General features: G+C 49.5%; 1 protein-coding gene across 7 annotated transcripts in view; it reads right to left on the bottom strand.

The window, feature by feature from the left end:
- Positions 1–15,487, bottom strand: part of ENTPD5 (ectonucleoside triphosphate diphosphohydrolase 5 (inactive)) — a 62,930-nt gene that overhangs the window by 5,421 nt on the left and 42,022 nt on the right. For 5 of the 7 annotated variants that reach the window (XM_040412338.1, XM_040412339.1, XM_040412343.1 and 2 more), the window contains 6 exons: positions 12,084–12,159; positions 11,796–11,831; positions 6,432–6,514; positions 6,280–6,359; positions 6,133–6,194; positions 5,819–5,920 (listed from right to left, as the gene is read on the bottom strand). In XM_040412338.1, coding sequence (XP_040268272.1) covers positions 5,819–5,920; positions 6,133–6,194; positions 6,280–6,359; positions 6,432–6,514; positions 11,796–11,831; positions 12,084–12,159 — 439 coding nt within the window. Of the gene's footprint in view, positions 1–5,818; positions 5,924–6,132; positions 6,195–6,279; positions 6,360–6,431; positions 6,515–11,795; positions 11,832–12,083; positions 12,160–15,487 lie in introns of all 7 variants that reach the window. The other 2 variants (XM_040412342.1, XM_040412337.1) reach the window with 1 other exon arrangement.

The following is a 15,487-nucleotide window of genomic DNA, read 5'->3' on the forward strand; positions in this document are numbered from 1 at the left end:
GTACCATCCCTAGTGATCAGCAAGGGCCTGAGAGTCAACCCCCTACCCGTCTAATATAAACCTTATTCGTCAGCACCCGGGCAAGTGCCGGAGCCCACTCCTTTCCTCACTTCAAAATTGCTGGCGTCCGTGGTCCCTTTAAACGTCACCCGGTGTTCCGTGATATTTCCCCTACCCTCGTCACTTCCTGTTGTGACACGGCTGCACCGGATATGACGTTCCCAGCTTTGGAAGGAGGTGTGCCGCGCAGGCGCACAACGACGGGGTAGGGAAATTTCACACCAGAGTTGGGGAGAAGGGGCCACCTAATGCGCGTGCAGCGGGAGCCTCACCAGCGGTTAGAGGGTAGGGAAAAATTCTGTGCCAGTGCACAAGCATGGCTAACTACTCCCGTCGGGATACACTGCGCTTGCGCACCAGCGGACAGGGAGATCTCTTATACCGAACATCCATCCGATCACCGCGCCTGCGCACTGTGGGGGTAGGGAGATCTGATGGCCATTTGTTGTGTTAAATCTATCTACCACTCACTGCGCATGCGCGGTGTCTGATCATCTGGAGCCAGCTGAGAGGTAAGGCACAAGCGCATTAGGTGGCCCCTTCTCCCCAACTCTGGTGTGAAATTTCCCTACCCGTCCTTGTGCGAGGGGGAGTGGAGTTCACTGTTAAGGGGGCGGGGTGGAGGCAGGCACTATGGGGGGGTCAGTGTTAAGGAGTGAGGGGGGGAGTGGAGTTCACTTAAGGGGGCGGGGTGCTGTAGACGTCCCATTGTAAGGAGGCGGGCACTATGGGGGGGGTCAGTGTTAAGGAGTGAGGGGGAGTGGAGTTCACTGTTAAGGGGGCGGGGTGCTGTAGACGTCCCATTGTAAGGAGGCGGGCACTATGGGGGGTCAGTGTTAAGGAGTGAGGGGGAGTGGAGTTCACTGTTAAGGGGGCGGGGTGCTGTAGACGTCCCATTGTAAGGAGGCGGGCACTATGGGGGGGTCAGTGTTAAGGAGTGAGGGGGAGTGGAGTTCACTGTTAAGGGGGCGGGGTGCTGTAGACGTCCCATTGTAAGGAGGCGGGCACTATGGGAGGTCAGTGTTAAGGAGTGAGGGGGAGTGGAGTTCACTGTTAAGGGGGCGGGGTGCTGTAGACGTCCCATTGTAAGGAGGCGGGCACTATGGGGGGGTCAGTGTTAAGGAGTGAGCGGGAGTGGAGTTCACTGTTAAGGGGGCGGGGTGCTGTAGACGTCCCATTGTAAGGAGGCGGGCACTATGGGAGGTCAGTGTTAAGGAGTGAGGGGGAGTGGAGTTCACTGTTAAGGGGGCGGGGTGCTGTAGATGTCCCATTGTAAGGAGGCGGGCACTATGGGGGGTCAGTGTTAAGGAGTGAGGGGGAGTGGAGTTCACTGTTAAGGGGGCGGGGTGCTGTAGATGTCCCATTGTAAGGAGGCGGGCACTATGGGGGGTCAGTGTTAAGGAGTGAGGGGGAGTGGAGTTCACTGTTAAGGGGGCGGGGTGCTGTAGAGGTCACCGTTATGTGGGAAACTGTGGATATCTTTTAACAACACACAGAAACATTAAATCAAATAGATTAAATATACCCGTGCGAAGCAGCGTCCTTCTGCTAGTTGTAAATAAATAAATTCCCTGGGACTGCGCCATTGCATTTGCCAAGGGGTCAGTTGTGGCACACCACACGCAATGTTACAGGGCTGAGATTCAGTCCCGTTTTGATATTTAAATTGGACACATGGTTGAGTGACATCACACTGCCATGTGGTTCCTTAGTCATGACCCTGCCCCTTCCTGTGCTTACATCACAGGTACAATGAATTGGGGGAGGCAGGTGTTAATATACCTAGCCACTGGGGTCTTCCTGGGCAGACCAGCTTCCTGTCAGGTCTTAGATGAAGGAAGTGGGACCATCTTACATGCTAAGGCTAAGTATCTTGTCTATATTGTTAGACTATAGGCCGGTTACATGGCGGATGTATACTGATATGGCCATGATATTGAAAGTACTTGGATATGTTGTAGTACATTGTAGTTAAGTAAAGGTGTTTTTTATGTTATATCTGCAGAGTTGTGCGTTATTCCCGGTGATACCAAGGTAACATACTGTAGCTGTGGTATAAGCTGAGAACAATCCCACGAGCTAGGGAAAAAGGGGAATACTGACCGTTGTAATTGGTGATATTCCGCCTTTTTATACTAGTAAGGTCAGATATTGCTTTTGATTATTGATATTAATAAGCAATATCTATCCTTTTTCACGTGGCCATAAAACTGCATGTATTACAAATGTTGCCTAATACAATAGACAGAACACACTACAGAGTGGATATAGGCGAATCAATCCTTATGCCCCTCAGATCTACTCTCAGTATTCCGTTTTTACTGTACACCCTCTAAAGAAAACTTCAGACATTGAATATGAAAATAAATATCACTATGAATGCTGATTGGGGGCCTGCCCCTGTGCCCCCAATAAATATCACTATGCTGCTGCCTGCCCCTGTGCCCCCAATAAATATCACTATGAATGCTGATAGCACTATGCTGCTGCCTGCCCCTGTGCCCAATAAATATCACTATGAATGCTGATAGCACTATGCTGCTGCCTGCCCCTGTGCCCCTAATAAATATCACTATGAATGCTGATGGCACTATGCTGCTACCTGCCCCTGTGCCCCCCAGAAAAATCTATATGAGCTGCTGCCTGCCGCTGTGCCCCCAATAAATATCAATATGAATGCTGATGGCACTATGCTGCTGCCTGCCCCTGTGCCCATATCAATATGATGATATTTTAATGTGGGGCACAGCAGGGCAGCAGAATCAGATTCCTTTAGTACCTGCACTTGGTTGTCTGCACACACAGCTCCAGCCTGTCATTACTGATTGTGAGGAATATGGATTAATATTTATTGTCAGCCATGTCCTCACACCCACCATTTGCTGAAAGATGGCAGAGAAAATGAAGCTCCACAGGGGGGCCCTGCTTCAAAGCCGCAGCCAGATAGCAGAAAACTCCTAGCAGGCCACATTTGGTTACATTTCACACCTCCAGTCAGACAGCACGGATCCTGCAGGAAAACCCCCAGCAGGAGGTATCAGCCCTTGTCAGGATCAATGATACCTCCCAGACATGTTGGCACCTACATTCATAAGGAATTATGAATCGCCCGGCCATCGCAGGCGCAAACCAGATACATATTTGTGTCCCGGTGGCCACGATGAACATGCCCATGGTCTTTGAGGGTGGGATGCCAGGGAAGGGAGATATCCATATCTCCCCACAGAAACCTAATAGCGGCACCATGTTTGGACTCTAGTTGTAGCCGGAACCAAAGCGGATCCGTTGGTCCCAGAACCATCTCCCTGTGACCTCCTGGACTGGAGCTATAAACCCTAAAGTGTTTTGTGGTTTATTTGCAGCCAGTCCAGCAGAGGGGGATGGACCCCTCCCAAAGGGCAAGAGGGGAGGGGCCGGCTACAGGTTAAAAGGCTTGTGCCAGCAAGCAGGCGGGTCTTTCTCTGAAAGGGGGTTACATCGTGCAATGTGTTTTGAGGGACCTGCAACTGGCTGACATCAATGCCTCTGACGTGAATATAGCTAAGAACTCATCACTACCCAAAGGACTTATATCTGGTAAACTGACCATTGTTCAGCTTAACCCTGTTGTGCCCATATAAACTGTATCTCTAACCTCAGACCACTGTATATATTCTCTGTGTATAGTGTTATATCTAGTGAGCCCTTAAGGCGATTAAATATATAATTTAATCTTGTGCTGTCTTGTATCTCGATCACGAATCCCCACGTCCGTGTTTCGGCCTAGTTCTAAGCTACCGCAAGTTGGTTTCTCACCCTATATAATCCCAATAGCGGATCGGGCTTATATCAAACGAGAAGCTGGTGGCAGATACCCGGGGTGAGGACGCTCTGTTTTCACTGTGGCAGTGAAAAGGCTCTCTCAGCTTGTTGCCTCTCTGTGCCCACATGGACAGGAGGTGTCTGTGTAAACTGTACCAACCTGACCTTACCTGCTCCTCTGGAGGGCATATCATCACGCTTTGGTAACCCGTGACCATACCGCATCTCGTGAGCTCGACGTAGGTGACGTCAAGTGGGCACGAGGCGTGGTATTCGTCACACTAATTACCACAGGACAGTACTGGTAGAGAGCATTAGAGCAGAGAACTACAAGTCCCAGCATGTCCACACTGTTATCACAGGATATTTGAGGATATGACAGAGAGATACGTATATGACAACTACAGCTCCCAGCATTTCCAGCCTTTTATTATTTGTTACCAGAAGACAGTACTGGGAGAGACTATAAGAGCAGAGAACTACAAGTCTGTCTGAAACCAGTTACCCGCCACTTCTCTCCTTCACAGCCCCGCCCCCTCATGTGACTGGTCACCTGATCGTAATAAGCCTCCTGGCTTCTGCTGATAAGCTCCGCCCCCGCTGCGATCGGTCCTCTGTATGTAATATGTGCCTTGTAAATGACTGCTGACATCAGTACAGGCTGAACTCACATGCGGACGCTCCGCCCCCCTGGACGTCCTGCGCAGTGACATCATACGCAGGCAGCACAGTGGCAGTATGTCAAGGCCGGTGTTCCATGATATTTCCCTACCCGTGAAATTTCCCTACCCTCGTCACTTCCTGTCGTGACGCGACCACATTGGATATGACATTTCCAGCATTGGAAGGAGGTGGGCCGCGCAGGCGCACAACGACGGGGTAGGGAAATTTCACACCACAGTTGGGGAGAAGGGGCCACCTACTGCGCTTGCGCCTTACCTCTCAGCTGGACAGCGGCTGACACTGCGCATGCGCTAGGAGCCTCACCAGTGGTTAGAGGGTAGGGAAAAATTACGGGCCAGTGCGCAATCGCGCGTAACTACTCCCATTGGGATAAACCGCGCTTGCGCACCAGCGGACAGGGAGATCTCTTATACCGAACATCCATCCGACCACCGCGCCTGCGCAGTGTGGGGGTAGGGAGATCTGATGGCCATTTGTTGTGTTAAATCTCCCTACCACTCACTGGGCACGCGCGGTGTCTAATCATCTGGAGCCAGCTGAGAGGTAAGGCGCAAGCGCATTAGGTGGCCCCTTTTCCCCAACTCTGGTTTGAAATTTCTCTACCCCGTCGTTGGGCGCCTGCACGCCACACCTCCTTCCAAAGCTGGGAACGTCATGTCCGATGCAGCTGCGTCACAACAGGAAGTGACGAGGATAAGGAAATATCACGGAACACCGACCCTGATAGTTACCACAACATCTGAGGTTAGTCAGAGGCTCCGTCTGACCTTCAGTCTGCAATCAGTTGCTATGGCCGTCTGGGGCCTTCTGAAGACTCCCCCTAGTCCTGCCATAGTAAACTGCAACAGAATGTACAGAAAGTCCCCACAGACTCCAACAGCCATACTATTGAAGTCTATAGTATTACTAACCAAATATTTAAGTCCCCTGGAAGGATGGTTAAAAAAATATATATTATTTTTTATTTTTTGAAATATTTTAAATTTAAATCCTCCCTTTCCCATACATATAAGAATAAACATAACTGGTATTGTGGCGTCTGAAAATATCCAACTTGGGCAACCCCTGTAAATGCCCTAAAATAACAAATGGATGTTCACCTGTTCTATCCCGTTTGATTCGAGCTGCTGACATCATCTTCTTGGCTGCAGCGGTGACGTTCCATATACAGAGGTCAATCGATAAAACTTATGCCGCCCCCCTAGTTTTACAAATGAGAACCCACAAAATACAGCAGTAAAAGCAGAAGGCCTGACGGCCGATTGCCACTCACCGTCAGCCTGCCCTGCATATCTGTAGGTGACGCCAGCAAATGTCCATTCTGCATCCAGAGCTGCTGGGAAACAGGGACTCCGAAAAATCTGTTTCTCCTGAGCTGAAAGTCAACGACATGTGTCTAGTGTTAAGATTAGATGACAATCAAAATGTGCAGTTTTTGGAGCCAAAGCCAGAAGTGGATTCAGAGGCAATGAGAAATTTACAGATAACTTTCCTTCCAAATGGATAGAATTTTAGCTTTGGATCAAAAAACAACCCTAAAAACAGCCGGTGTGTTTCCTGTGCTGCTTGGTTCCGGCAGATCATTACCTGCAGACACAGACGCTCCAAGCACAGCTAGACGAGCCGCCTTCAGACCAAGCCCCAGGTAACTGCGTAATAGACAAAGACAGACCAAAGGTTGTATTATCTCCTTCGTCTCTTCTATACATGTATATGAGCGACGGGATCTCTGACCTGCGGGTGTACAGTCGATATGTGCTGTTAAACAACTCAATGGATGTCAGAAAGGCTCCAGGACTCTGATCCAACGTGGCCTGAAAAGAGGAAACCCAAAATGGCCATGAGGCTTTCTCCACAATATTCCAGCCAGCAAAGGAAGGACTCACCTTAGCCAAGGGCAAGAAGGTTATCTGTGTGGAGCCTCCACCCAAATCCAAGGTCCCGACGCTACGATCCCCATGAAGGCGACCTGGAAAAAGTATAGTGTGTACAAGGCCGATACAGGACCCCAAACTAATCCCCCTGACTACACCACAGGCATTCCCTCCCCCACACATCCCCAAATGTACCTGAGCCGCAGTGCACCCCCCCCCCCCCCCCCCCAAACCTACCTCTGAGCTGCAAAACACATGTACCCCCCTAAATGTACCCCCGGGCTATGATGACACATATACCCCTGAATGTACCCCCGGGCTATGATGACACACACATACCTCTGAATGTACCCCCGGGCTATGATGACACACACATACCTCTGAATGTACCCCCGGGCTATGATGACACACACATACCTCTGAATGTACCCCCGGGCTATGATGACACACACATACCTCTGAATGTACCCCCGGGCTATGATGACACACACATACCTCTGAATGTAACCCCGAGCTATGATGGACATACCCCTGAATGTACCCCCGGGCTATGATGACACACACATACCTCTGAATGTACCCCCGGGCTATGATGACACACACATACCTCTGAATGTACCCCCGGGCTATGATGACACATATACCCCTGAATGTACCCCCGGGCTATGATGACACACACACATACCTCTGAATGTACCCCCGGGCTATGATGACACACACATACCTCTGAATGTACCCCCAGGCTATGATGACACACACATACCTCTGAATGTACCCTCGGGCTATGATGACACATATACCCCTGAATGTACCCCCGGGCTATGATGACACACACATACCTCTGAATGTACCCCCGGGCTATCATGACACACACATACCTCTGAATGTAACCTCGGGCTATGATGACACACACATACCCCTGAATGTACCCCCGGGCTATGATGACACACACATACCTCTGAATGTACCCCCGGGCTATGATGACACACACATACCTCTGAATGTACCCCCGGGCTATGATGACACACACATACCTCTGAATGTACCCCCGGGCTATGATGGACATACCCCTGAATGTACCCCCGGGCTATGATGACACACACATACCTCTGAATGTACCCCCGGGCTATGATGACACACACATACCTCTGAATGTACCCCCGGGCTATGATGACACACACATACCTCTGAATGTAACCCCGGGCTATGATGACACACACATACCTCTGAATGTACCCCCGGGCTATGATGACACATATACCCCTGAATGTACCCCCGGGCTATGATGACACACACATACCTCTGAATGTACCCCCGGGCTATGATGACACACACATACCTCTGAATGTACCCCCGGGCTATGATGACACACACATACCCCTGAATGTACCCCCGGGCTATGATGACACACACATACCTCTGAATGTACCCCCGGGCTATGATGACACACACATACCTCTGAATGTACCCCCAGGCTATGATGACACACACATACCTCTGAATGTACCCCCGGGCTATGATGGACATACCTCTGAATGTACCCCCGGGCTATGATGGACATACCTCTGAATGTACCCCCAGGCTATGATGACACACACATACCTCTGAATGTACCCCCAGGCTATCATGACACACACATACCTCTGAATGTACCCCCGGGCTATGATGACACATATACCCCTGAATGTACCCCCGGGCTATGATGACACACACATACCTCTGAATGTACCCCCGGGCTATGATGACACACACATACCTCTGAATGTACCCCCGGGCTATGATGACACACACATACCTCTGAATGTAACCCCGGGCTATGATGACACACACATATACCCCTGAATGTACCCCCAGGCTATGATGACACACACATACCTCTGAATGTACCCCCGGGCTATGATGACACACACATACCCCTGAATGTACCCCCGGGCTATGATGACACACACATACCTCTGAATGTACCCCCGGGCTATGATGACACACACATACCCCTGAATGTACCCCCGGGCTATGATGACACACACATACCCCTGAATGTAACCCCGGGCTATGATGACACACACATACCTCTGAATGTACCCCCGGGCTATGATGACACACACATACCCCTGAATGTACCCCCTGGGCTATGATGACACACACATACCCCTGAATGTACCCCCGGGCTATGATGACACACACATACCTCTGAATGTACCCCCGGGCTATGATGACACACACATACCTCTGAATGTACCCCCGGGCTATGATGACACACACATACCTCTGAATGTAACCCCGGGCTATGATGACACACACATATACCCCTGAATGTACCCCCAGGCTATGATGACACACACATACCTCTGAATGTACCCCCGGGCTATGATGACACACACATACCCCTGAATGTACCCCCGGGCTATGATGACACACACATACCCCTGAATGTACCCCCGGGCTATGATGACACACACATACCTCTGAATGTACCCCCGGGCTATGATGACACACACATACCTCTGAATGTACCCCCGGGCTATGATGACACACACATACCCCTGAATGTAACCCCGGGCTATGATGACACACACATACCTCTGAATGTACCCCCGGGCTATGATGACACACACATACCCCTGAATGTACCCCCTGGGCTATGATGACACACACATACCCCTGAATGTACCCCCGGGCTATGATGACACACACATACCTCTGAATGTACCCCCGGGCTATGATGACACACACATACCTCTGAATGTACCCCCGGGCTATGATGACACACACATACCTCTGAATGTAACCCCGGGCTATGATGACACACACATATACCCCTGAATGTACCCCCAGGCTATGATGACACACACATACCTCTGAATGTACCCCCGGGCTATGATGACACACACATACCCCTGAATGTACCCCCGGGCTATGATGACACACACATACCCCTGAATGTACCCCCGGGCTATGATGACACACACATACCTCTGACTGTACCCCCGGGCTATGATGACACACACATACCTCTGAATGTATCCCTGGGCTATGATGACACACACATACCTCTGAATGTACCCCCGGGCTATGATGACACACACATACCCCTGAATGTACCCCCGGGCTATGATGACACACACATACCCCTGAATGTACCCCCGGGCTATGATGACACACACATACCTCTGAATGTACCCCCGGGCTATGATGACACACACATACCTCTGAATGTACCACCGGGCTATGATGGACATACCCCTGAATTATGATGCACACATTTTCTTCCACTTCATCCATGAGCTAGAAATCACGCCTTCTCGAGACTACAACTCCAGAGGTACAATAACTGCATTCCTCCAAGCTTACCCACCACCAGCTATGACACATGCATCCCTATCCTCAATCTAGGACACATGCATCCCCATGTGTATCCCCCAAGCTGTGACACATGCATCCCCATCTGTATCCCCAATCTGTGACACATGCATCCCCATCTGTATCCCCAAGCTGTGACACATGCATCCCCAAGCTGTGACACATGCATCCCCAAACTGTGACACATGCATCCCTATCTGTATCCCCAAGCAAGGACACATGCATCCCCAATCTGTGACACATGCATCCCCATCTGTATCCCTAAGCTGTGACACATGTTTCCCCACCTGTATCTTCAAGCTGTGACACATGCATCCCCACCTGTATCTTCAAGCTGTGACACATGCATCCCCATCTGTATCCCCAAGCTGTGACACATGTATCCCCAAGCTGTGACACATGCATCCCCATCTGTATCCCCAAGCAAGGACACATGCATCCCCATCTGTATCCCCAAGCAAGGACACATGCATCCCCATCTGTATCCCCAAGCTGTGACACATGCATCCCCAAGCTGTGACACATGCATCCCCAAGCAAGGATACATGCATCCCCATCTGTATCCCAAAGCAAGGACACATGCATCCCATCTGTATCCCCTAGCTGTGACACATGCATCTCCATCTGTATCCCCAAGCTGTGACACATGCATCCCCATCTGTATCCCCAAGCTGTGACACATGCATCCCCAAGCAAGGATACATGCATCCCCATCTGTATCCCAAAGCAAGGACACATGCATCCCATCTGTATCCCCTAGCTGTGACACATGCATCTCCATCTGTATCCCCAAGCTGTGACACATGCATCCCCATCTGTATCTTCAAGCTCTGACACATGCATCCCCATCTGTATCCCCAAGCTGTGACACATGCATCCCCAAGCTGTGATACATGCATCCCCAAGCAAGGATACATGCATCCCTTTCTGCATCCCCTAGCTGTGACACATGCATTCCCAAGCTGTGACACATGCATCCCCAAGCAAGGATACATGCATCCCTTTCTGCATCCCCTAGCTGTGACACATGCATTCCCATCTGTATCTTCAAGCTCTGACACATGCATCCCCATCTGTATCCACAAGCTGTGACACATGCATCCCCATCTGTATCCCCAAGCAAGGACACATGCATCCCCAAGCAAGGATACATGCATCCCCATCTGCATCCCCAAGCTGTGACACATGCATCCCCAAGCTGTGACACATGCATCCCCATCTGTATCCCCAAGCTGTGACACATGCATCCCCATCTGTATCCCCAAGCTGTGACACATGCATCCCCATCTATATCCCCAAGCTGTGACACATGCATCCCCATCTGTATCCCCAAGCAAGGACACATGCATCCCCATCTGTATCCACAAGCAAGGACACATGCATCCCCGAACAAGGACACATGCATCCCCATCTGTATCCCCAAGCTGTGACACATGCATCCCCATCTGTATCCCCAAGCTGTGACACATGCATCCCCATCTGTATCCCCAAGCTGTGACACATGCATCCCCATTTGTATCCCCAAGCAAGGACACATGCATCCCCATCTGTATCCCCAAGCAAGGATACATGCATCCCCATCTGTATCCCAAAGCAAGGACACATGCATCCCCATCTGCATCCCCAAGCAAGGATACATGCATCCCTATCTGCATCCCCTAGCTGTGACACATGCATTCCCATCTGTATCTTCAAGCTCTGACACATGCATCCCCATCTGTATCCACAAGCTGTGACACATGCATCCCCATCTGTATCCCCAAGCAAGGACACATGCATCCCCAAGCAAGGATACATGCATCCCCATCTGCATCCCCAAGCTGTGACACATGTATCCCCAAGCTGTGACACATGCATCCCCATCTGTATCCACAAGCTGTGACACATGCATCCCCATCTGTATCCACAAGCTGTGACACATGCATCCCCATCTGTATCCCCAAGCAAGGACACATGCATCCCCATCTGTATCAACAAGCTGTGACACACACTCCACTATAGGCAAGACTCAGATACCTGTCAGAAAGTTCACCGTGATCCAGGCCAAGACTCCTGTAGAAAGAAATGAAAGTATCAGATACCAAAAGGGCCCTATGGAGGAGGTAGAGAGGATAGAGCGATGTTCTGCAGATCTCTAGAGGTCAGAGGTGTAATAATCTGCAGGATATATCACTATGTAACAGGAGGTGGAGAGGACAGAGCAATGTTCTGCGGATCTCTATAAAGAGGTTAGAGGTGTAATAGTCTGCAGGCCATATCACTAGGTATCTGGAGGGTGCGTTCTGCAGAGGGGTTTAATCTCACCCTCGTCGGTTCCCTCCATGATGCTGACGCTGTTTTCTGGGACCAGAAATGGAGATGAACTGAAGACTTTCCGCACCTGAAAGAAAGAAGCAGGATTCCTCCATCAGCCCCAGGTCCGATCTGTGCGCCCCGGAGGACGGAGGGTGGGGTTACCAACCACCCACAAATTCCTGCACAGGGTCCGTGAAAAAAATGAGAGTTGTCCGTAATGTTTTTGGAGGTTGGTGACACAGGGAACTCTGGTGAAGTCTTCAGTATTCGTACAGGCGTCCATTACTACAGTTATTATTAAAGCGCTGTACATATGATAAGCGGTGCACATACATAATACAGACAAGTGCACTAAGCATGAAGAAGACGAGTTACAGACTGGTACAGAGAGAGGGCCCTGCCCGGGGGAGGAGAGGAGAGAAGGAGGTCTTGTGAGGATCGGAGAGTGCGTGTGGGGGTGTATCGGGAGGTCAGAGATGTAGGGAGCGGACAGGTTGTGGACGGCCTTGTATGTATTTGTTAGTACTTTGAAGTGAATTTGCTGGGCGATGTGGAGCCAGTGAAGGGATTGGCAGAGGGGAGAGGCAGAGGAGTAACAGGGTGAGAGGTGGATTAGTCGGGCAGCAGAGTTGAGGATAGATTGGAGGGGTGCGAGAGTGCTAGATGGAAGGCCACAGAGGAGAGTGTTGCAGTAGTCTAGGCGGGAGATGATGAGGGCAGGTACAAGCATTTTCGCAGATTCAAAGTTAAGGAAAGCGCGGATGTGGGAGATGTTTTTGAGTTGGAGGCGGCAGGTGGTGGAAAGGGCTTGGATGTGCGGTCGGAAGGACAGGGCAGAATCCAAGGTCACTCCGAGGCAGCGGACTTGGTTGACCGGGGAGAGTGTGCAGCCATTGATCATGATAGATAGGTCTGTTGGGGGGGGTTGAGCAAGATGGGGGAAAGATGATGGTGATGGGATATATGTGACTCCATTTTGTCTCATTTAGTCACGTGTATTACATTTGGTTAGTGCACTACAAAACCTCCCTCCCCCTATGGAATGTGAGACACTTCCTTAAACTGTTTCATGAAATCCATACATGTTGAAAGTTTGAACAGCCTTCTAGCCATAAAAGGACATCTGACTCAAGTGTCTGCTAGCCTATGTGTATATACCTGATTGGTCAAATGCTGTTACTAGGAGTCAGCTATGATGTTAATGCAGAGCTTATGTGTGACCATACTATTGGTCAAATACTAATGCTAACATATGATTGGATGTAAAGGAAGCTCAACCCCCTCTATTAAAACTGTTTCCCAGCTGTGAATAAACCAGAATGGATTGGAAATAGACATGTGTTCATGTGGTCTATCTTCTTCATTCTCCCGGTACCGGTAAGGCTTAATTCAAGCTGGCCACTGAAATCATGTGTTAAGGGACACACCGTTAGGGAAGAGAGTAAATTTCCTTACAGATGGATTCTGTTTTATCCATGTTAAAGAAATTATCCAGCTTTTCTGAAAGTGGATATTATAAAGTACTTTATAGTACTTTATAATAAAGTTTCCATTTCCCTGTGTGCGCAATAGAAAATGGCAACAGCTTACAGCTGAAAAACAAGAATTAAGCTAAAAACTATAGAAGTCATTAGCCATGTGTGTTGAGATAAGATAAGGTTTGTAAGCGCTAAGTAGCCAATATGCATTTCTTGCTAAAGAAAAAAATGGTCTCAGCAGTTAACCCGTTAGTAGAATATAGAATACTAACCAATCAATAGATGGATTCAGTTCTGACCAATTAGAAGTATTATTTTGTGTACCAATCATGTCAATACTTAAAGGGGTTACACCCTTGGAATGGGGTATAAATAAAGGGCCCAGGACACTCTCTTTTTGGGATCCTGGCAGAATTTTGAACTATGCGCTGACCTCTGACATTTTCCTTCATCCACGTCATTCACCTGAACACGTGGCAACGATCATCACGTGACTGACCCTTGGTCTGCCACAACATCCATGTTAAGTTTTAGAAAGCAAGAGAAGGAGGATTTGGAAGATAGGGAGTTCATTAGTTTTCCAATTTGTCTGTAAAAAAAAATTGACGGTCCGTGATTTTTGAACAAATTGTTAAGAAAAATAAAAAATGTAGCCATCACCAAACAGCCGCACAGAGAGCGCCGCCAAACCAGTGCAAGGACCCTGAAACGCTTCATGCAATCTCATCAGATGCATGGCACGGCCACAAGAGGCGAGTACTGAGAAGGTAGGTAAACATGCTGCCCCTGCAGGGCCAAACAAAAACGTTAGGGCCACACAGGGATGTCTGATTAATGAGGCAATCTGAGACTGTGGCCTCAGGTGGCGCTCCAACCCTGCACACATCTGAGTGTATCTATATATTGTGGGGGGTTAGCTCTTCTCCGGGGGTCATTCTCACAGATACGCCTTTAGGACACCAGGTTTCAGGTCCAAACAGTGCATTTATTGTTCAACACCAGCAACAATAAAATGACAAAATAATAAACACTCACCCGTCCAGGCTCTAACTAAACATAAAGTTTCCTGACTCACCTAGGTCCCAGTTCACACCCTGTGAACTCATGCGGCTTTTGTCAGCCAATGTCCCACAGCCTCCTGGCTGTACAGAGCACAGTACACCCACTGTCTCCAGTTCAGTATTTCTTGTGGGGGATTGGGGCTCAGTAGTCTGCCTGACTATGGCCCTGCGACCCTCCCAGGCGTCGCTGCGTCCCCCAACTTCAGGCTATCTCCCAGCCTTGTGGTCCCTCAGCCTTGCCCAGCTGAGACCACACAGAGCCTCCAGGCCTCTGTCCACAGGTAACACACTACCCCCTTTCTGACACTCTGGGAGGTGCCTTATGCCAGGCTGATTACCTCCAGCTTCTCTCACCTGTGGTGGAACAGGGGTGTGGACCACATTATCCACCCCTTCCATGCCTCTAACCTGCGTGAGACCTGTCACTGTCTCACAATATATAAACTGTACAGTACTACTTCTCCTGTCCTGTATACTGGGTGTAATCCTCAGTATCTGCTCTTATTCTGTATATATATACACTGCACAGTACCACTTCTCCTGTCCTGTATACTGGGTGTAATCCTCAGTATCTGCTCCTATTCTGTATATATATACACTGCACAGTACCACTTCTCCTGTCCTGTATACTGGGTGTAATCCTCAGTATCTGCTCTTATTCTGTATATATATACACTGCACAGTACTACTTCTCCTGTCCTGTATACTGGGTGTAATCCTCAGTATCTGCTCTTATTCTGTATATATATACACTGCACAGTACCACTTCTCCTGTCCTGTATACTGGATGTAATCCTCAGTATCTGCTCTTATTCTGTATATATGGACTCTGCACAGTACCACTTCTCCTGTCCTGTATACTGGGTGTAATCCT

The sequence above is a fragment of the Bufo bufo genome, chromosome 11 (assembly GCF_905171765.1).
Source record: "Bufo bufo chromosome 11, aBufBuf1.1, whole genome shotgun sequence".
NCBI classification, from domain to species: Eukaryota; Metazoa; Chordata; class Amphibia; order Anura; family Bufonidae; genus Bufo; species Bufo bufo.